The 7167-nt window shown below is 37.6% G+C and overlaps 1 protein-coding gene across 1 annotated transcript in view; it reads left to right on the forward strand.

Moving 5' to 3' along the window:
• LOC106013602 (guanine nucleotide-binding protein G(i) subunit alpha) overlaps positions 1 to 6827 on the forward strand; it is a gene marked incomplete at its 3' end in the record, with an annotated part of 8360 nt that extends 1533 nt beyond the window's left edge. Inside the window, 1 exon segment of the mRNA XM_013089777.2 lies at positions 6785 to 6827. Coding sequence (XP_012945231.1) covers positions 6785 to 6827 — 43 coding nt within the window.
• Positions 6828 to 7167: the final 340 nt, after the last annotated feature.

Below are 7167 nucleotides of genomic sequence, written 5' to 3' on the forward strand. Positions count from 1 at the left end.
TGTAGATTAAGCATAATATACATAGACACTTCCATCTTTGGTGCCATGCGGTTGTCTATACTTAGATGTAGTCACGTGATCGGAGGGGTATCCTGGTCTGACGTCAAACAAGATGGGCGCCTTACCTAAAAATAGTTTGCATCATTTCTACTTTTAATCGCATGTCCTGAAACCCCCCCAGGCCCAGATTGTTTTGGGCCAGCTCTATTCGGACTCGAGTCCGAATATAATTTTTATCTATTCGTTTTAGGTCAGGGGCCCCCCTTAACCACCCAACCCCTCCCCCCATGTTATCACTGTTAAAATCAAGTCAAATATTAGACTCTAGATTGACTAGATCTAGATCTAGATATCTAGATTCTAGATCTAGATCTAGAAATTCCCTATTTTCAGACATCAATTATAACTCAATAACTATTGATTTGCGGCAACAATGAAGGCCATTTTCGCTTCCAGCATAGATCTAGATCTAGATTAGATCTAGAAAATCTAAATCTAGATCAAGTAATAAAGTAAAAAAGTTGATCTAAATTTAGATCTATATTAATTTTTAAACGTGTAGCCTACATGAGACGGGTGCATGAGTAAAAAAAAACCAAGTGACTATTTCAAATTTTCTCAGAACTCTCGGGAAAATAAACTTGATCTCTAGCTCTAGATCTAGATCTAGATATTAGATCTAATTAAACTATGGAAGGGATTATTCACACCGGGTGTGCGCATATAAGAATTAATATTATTGACATCGGGTGTGCGAATAAGGAAATAATTTTATTTGCACAGGGGCGACCGAGCCTACGTCGATTTTGGACCTCGTTTGTCACACACAGGTATTCCACTTTTTGGCAAAGGCTTTAAATGTTAAAACAACTGGACACTAGAATCTAGATCTAGATTTTATCTTGATCTAGATCTATAATATAACTTGTTTCAGATTTAGGGTAGAAAAAAGAGATTTGAGTCATTATCATTGACACAATACGCAACTTGAATTCCAATTTGAGTTTGGGGGGTTTTTGTATCGCATTGCACAATAGAATTAGATCTAGATTTAGAATCTAGATCTATCAACCCTACCAAAGATAGATAACAAGATTGTTCACTCAGCCCGAAAAGTGTTCGCAGAAGTCAGCGCATTGCTTCAGATGGTGCTGGAGTCGTTGTTTTGAAGCTCTTTCCTTTCTCCAGTCTGTTAATTTCACTTTTATCGTTTTTCACACAAGTCCAAGTTGGGTCTGTTAGCAAAGTCTTCACTTTTTCGAAGAGGGCGCCACCAAATTCTGAGAACACTTTTTTATTTGGCTCAAAAAGAGGAGCCAACTATCTTGTGATCCATGATCTTTGTCCCTACGCGAAAGAGGATGAAAAAAGGAAAAATGAGGAAATGCTAGATCTAGATAATTTCCATCCTTCTTTTGAAACGCCCTGTGCCAATAATATTTTGTAGTATTCACACACCCTGTGCGAATATAATTTCATAGTATTCACACACCCTGTGCGAATAACATTTCATGCCATAGTATTCACACAGTATTCACACACCCTGTGCGAATAACATTTCATGTCATAGTATTCACACAGTATTCACACACCCTGTGCGAATAACATTTCATGTCATAGTATTCACACAGTATTCACACACCCTGTGCGAATAAAATTGCACAATATTCACACAGTTTGTTTGTTTTTGTAAAGTGTTTTACGGCGCTCGCAACTGCATAGGTCATATGAGCGCGCGGGACACACCTAATATTTTCAGTTGGCAGGAAATTTTGAATTTTGCCCGGGTGGCGGCCGAAGCCTACTCTTATCGATTTTAGACCACCAAGGGATCTTTAACGTGCGCAACTTGCACACGGGCCCTCCGAGATTTTTCGCCCTTGTCCGAGAAGGCTAGGTGTAGGTCTTTCCTACCAGAAGATCAGGGGTGTGGTAGAAAGACAGCAGTAAGGAGGAGCCAAGGAGTAGCAGTAGAAAGGCTGCAGAAAGAGTCAGGAGCCCAGAGGAGGGGGCAAAGGAGGTGAGGGGGTGGGGACAGAAAGTGGAAATGAAAGCAGACAACAGAACATTGCTAGAGAGCAGGAAAGGAGGTGAAAGGAGACAATTTTAGAGAAGAAAATTTTTTGGTCGCTACCTGGATTCGAACCCGGGACCTTTGAATGAGAGGCCAACACCTTAACCTCTAGGCCACGAGAGCCCCCTTCACACAGTATTCACACACCCTGTGCGAATATAATTCCATAGTATTCACACACCCTGTGCGAATAACTACATCCTTAAACTATACTAGATCTAGATCTAGATATAATGATATATTCTATATTCTAGATCTAAATCTAGATATCTAAATCTTCTAAATTTGATTGTAGAATCTAGCCTAGGCCTAGATATCTATGTTGGGCGCCATCTGTCAATTTGCGTGATCGATGGCGCAGCGCATTTGGTTGATCGAGGAAGCGCTCGACAATCCATCGATTGTTGCGCATTCTGTTGATCAGCGGATCGCGCAGCGCTAATTGTCGATTCGTTGGGTTTCGCATTCTATAGGCTTAGATCTTACCCCTGGGTTTTGTACTTATGTTTTGTTGTCGTCCAGAGTCATTAGTTTCATTCTCCAAAGTCAAACTGAAACTGAATGGAAATTACTGGAAATCAGGGTTACAATACCTACTACATCGCAATCAATATAGGGAGTTGAAATCAGGGTTATAGGTAGGTGAGTATCACTCCGAACACATATTCAATGTGGAGCGGTTCACGTCGATAGTGGAGAAAGAAGCGCAGTTATTGTCAAAAAATCCAGTGTCTGCGTTACTGACAAAAGAGAAGACAACATAATTGTTGCGCATTATGTTGATCAACAACAATTGATCACAAGCCATTATATCTTGTCCGTATTTGCAATACCACGTGAAGTACTCGGCCAATCAAATCCGTCCAAATACTGAACTGAGTGCAGGTGCTCGATTTAACGTCATGTCAATTATAAATTTATCTACCTGGCTCAACCGTCAACACTTTAAGTTCAACACACAACTCTTCTTGGAAGCAAAACGACAGGACGCTCAAAGACTGACATGCTCAGTAAACCAATTTTCTTTTTTTTTTAAAATTCACTTCATCATCATAGTGACATACACATAGTTTATCGACAGAATGCGCAGTAAATATATTTATTTCACGGTTCAACAAAAAGCGCTGCGCGATCCGCTGATCAACAGAATGCGCAACAATCGATGTTTTGTTAGGTTTGATGTCTTAGCTCGCCGCTCATCAAACGTATAAATCTATGTAGATCTAGGCTTAAATAAGGGGGGTGGGAACTACCGAAAAAGCGCCCAATCTAGATCTAGTAGGCCTCCTATTGTGATATTTTGACCGCTGTGTATACCGGCGTAGACCATGGCCGGAGCAGTACTAGGACTAGATGGAGGACCTAACACTAACACTGCAAGCTGCAGGGGAAAGTTACATTCAAAAGTTTTTCTTCTTAGTCTTCTATAGCAGCCTAGAGTGGTGTGAAGTCTAGATTCTAGGTAATGTTCTTCATGAATTAAACGCTTCTCTTTGTAACAGTAAATGACTCAGAAATTGGTTCACTTTCCAACTTTGTAACAAGCCTAATGTGGTAAATTTTTTCTTTCACTCCCGCACACAGATGCACTGCTTCGGGGGTCAAACTGCAGTATTGTTTTCTGCAGATCACACACATATGATAAAGCCACCAATACTGTCGCTAATCAATTATTTTCAAGAAAATTTCAAACCTAACTAACTGTAAAATGTCAAACTATCATACTATGGGTTAAAACGGGGGCTGCCCCCCCCTGTAAACCCCCCAGATTTTTTTCCCGCCCAGGGCCCCTGATTGGTCCAAAGCACACAAATGTGGGACAATTGACTGTCTACGTGGTTAGGCACGGTGTAATATTATAGCTTGATTAAAAATAGTCAAATATTTCAAAAACTATTAATTTGCGACGGAAATGAAGTTGATATTCGTGTTCAGCGCATCAGTATAGAAGAAAATGGACAACTGGCGGTTAATTGTGAGACGGGAGGGAAAATAAAAGAATACCCCTAATGTTATCAAAGAACGGTTGTACCTTTCTTCTTTGGACCAAGACAACAATGGCGACAGTTTGGACGACAATCAATTTCCCAGACGCACTTCATGCAGGGTTGATTTTTTTGATTTTTTAAATAAAAATAATTTTGATTTAAATCGGATTTTTAAAATTTTTTTAAAAACATGGACACAGTTTGGGATTTTTGGTGGCTAAAAGTAAGTTCTTTTAGTGCAAAATGCATTTTCTTTATTTTAACTAATGATTAATTTAAGCAAGTGCAATTTTAGAAAGCCTTAATCTGCTATATCAGTGAATTATGGCTGCAGACAAAAAATGAAGAAAATGTCAGTCTAAAAGGAAGGGAGGGGTTGGGGTAATTATGCATAGATAAACTTGCATTTTATTACAGTGTGTGTGTGTGCGCGCGCTTGTATTTGTCTAAAAAGAAAAAGAAAATGCTAATTTCAATTATAAAAAAAAGTAAATTGAATACTGTATTATTTTACTACTTACAGTGACAGGGGAAAGCAGACTTTTAAGCATGATTATTTTAGTCTACTAAACCTTATATCTGTTTTATAAAATCAAGGAAAGGAATTTTGAAAGTTTATAGATGTAAAAACAGAATACATTTTTTAAAAAGTGATTTAAATCACTGAGTTTTATTTTCAAAATCAAGTTGATTTAAATTTTTAAAAATCAACTGATTTAAATCGACTTGATTTAAATCAACCCAACCCTGGTTTTCAATTATGAAAAAAAAGTAAATTGAGAACTGTATTATTTTACAGTGACAGGGGGGAAATTTTACAGTGACAGGGGGGAAAGCAGACTTTTAAGCATGATTATATTAGTCTACTATACCTTATATATCTGTTTAATAAAACCAAGGAAAGGAATTCTGAATGTTTAAATATGTAAAAACTGAATACATTTTTTTTTGAAAAGTGATTTAAATCACTGATTTTTATTTTAAAAATCAAGTTGATTAAAATAAAAAAAATCAATTGATTTAAATCAACTCAGCTCTGATTTCAATTATGGAAAAAAAAGTAAATTGAATACTGTATTTATATTATTTTACAGTGAAAGGAGGGAAAGCAGACTTTTAAGCATGATTATATTAGTCTACTAAACCTTATATTTGTTTTATGAAACCAAGGAAAGGAATTCTGAATGTTGAAATGTGTAAAAACTGAATAAAAATAAATTTAAAAAAAAGTGATTTAAATCACTGATTTTTATTTAAAAAATCAACTTGATTTAAATCAACCTAACCCTGACTTCATGATTGCAATGAACAACACTAGGCCTAGGCGTAGTGTTTAGTACTAAATTATAGAGTAATTGTGACAAATGGATTACCTCGATCTAGTATTTTTACCTAGGTCGAATACTAAGTCGAGCTCAGTTGCGAATTTCTAATAAAAATCAATAGATCTAGGCTGAAATAAGGGGTGGTGGGAACTACTGAAAAAGCGCCACAAAAAGTGTCTTTGATTTTATTTTAAAATCTAGTGACGTCCAGTCTTCAGTCTGAAAACCACAGTCAACGCGTTGTTACTACTACTAGACTACTCTTTGACGTTTGACATTATTATAATGACTCATTATATTGATGAACTGAATACCTGTCTCAAATCCTTGTCACTGTTTCACCGTGGGCCTTAATTTTATCTTCCTCCCCTACCGGGTATAAGGCAAAGGAGTTGAGTAAGGAGTCTTTCTGACAAAAATACATGCGGGAGGCCGAAGTTCGATTCCCAAGTGAGAAGAATTTTTGTATTATCGTGTATCTCGGCCTTCCTGCTAGGCTATTGTATCCCTCAGTGTGGGTTGGCCCTGACTGGCAGAGTTGGAAGCCCGTCTCTGAAATGATGTTAATTGTGCCGATGGAGGTGTAGAAATGCCTTTTTTAAAAAGCTGCCCTGTTGACATTTAGATGAGCTGCTGTGAACAGTTCAAATTGGAGGTGCATGACTCAGCATGCACAAGTGCAAGCTAAACGGTGTGGATATGCAGGTGGAATTTCTTTAAAGAGGATCAAGGGAGTATTTTTGCAGCAATTTTCAACCTTTCTTTTTTTCCCCAATTGATGTGAAGAAATGCTGGAGGCATGGCTCACAGAGCTGTTTAGGCTGTGTGTTTCTGCAGGCTCCTGGCCAAGATGTTGTTTACCTGTGTGCCCTCCTTGCTGAAATCCTTCCCCAAATTTTGTTTATGTTTGTTTTTTTGTGTTTATGCTTAAATTGTCAAAAGTATCATATCTGCTAGGCACATCTTTTCTTTGGAGCCGGTGAGTAAGAAATGTTTTTGTTTACAGAAGAGCTGGTCCAGCATGTGATTTTTACTTTAATACTTTAGATTATTTATTGACAATTTTCAGGTGAAAGTAGTGTGTCATAAATGTTTGAAGTGTATTTGTTCCAAATTAAGCATTATTATAATTCCTTCCTATTTAAGGATTCTTTCTTGTCTGTCACTTTCGATTACATTGTTTTTCCCAGTTTTTCCAAGAACCAGTTTGGTCTCACCGTCTCTACTAAATTTGTATTTGTAAACACATCAAGATGTCAGGTCAGAAGTACATTGCATATCCTTCAGAAGTTTGAGTGGCTCAGTTGGTCAGTGTGTATACCGCTGTGTTGTTTTGCATATATGACATTGTTACTTGTGTACAGTTGTTAAAACCTTTTCTTGCGTTTTTCTTCTAGGGGCTGGTGAGTCCGGGAAGAGTACCATTGTCAAACAAATGAAGTAAGTACAACCGTTTTTCTGTACGCTGGTTTGGTTTTCATATTATCTGATATATCATCATGTGCATGGTTATGATTTCATATTCATTATACTATCATTTTCACATACATGTGTATCAATATTGGTGTAAATAAATTATCAGTCTTCTTGGACCATTTCATATTCTTGGAGGGGGGGAGGGGGGCTTTTAGTTTGCACCCTGCTTTGTCCTGTTTAATTCGTTAAAAGTACCGGTACACATTATTTTGTTTGTTTGAAATATGTTCAACCTGAGCCCTGTACCCGACCTAGCTGAGAGGCATTCAGAATCCTGCCCACTTGTTGAGGCCTTTCACACCCT

This window comes from Aplysia californica, unplaced genomic scaffold, assembly GCF_000002075.1.
Source record: "Aplysia californica isolate F4 #8 unplaced genomic scaffold, AplCal3.0 scaffold01041, whole genome shotgun sequence".
NCBI lineage: Eukaryota > Metazoa > Mollusca > Gastropoda > Aplysiida > Aplysiidae > Aplysia > Aplysia californica.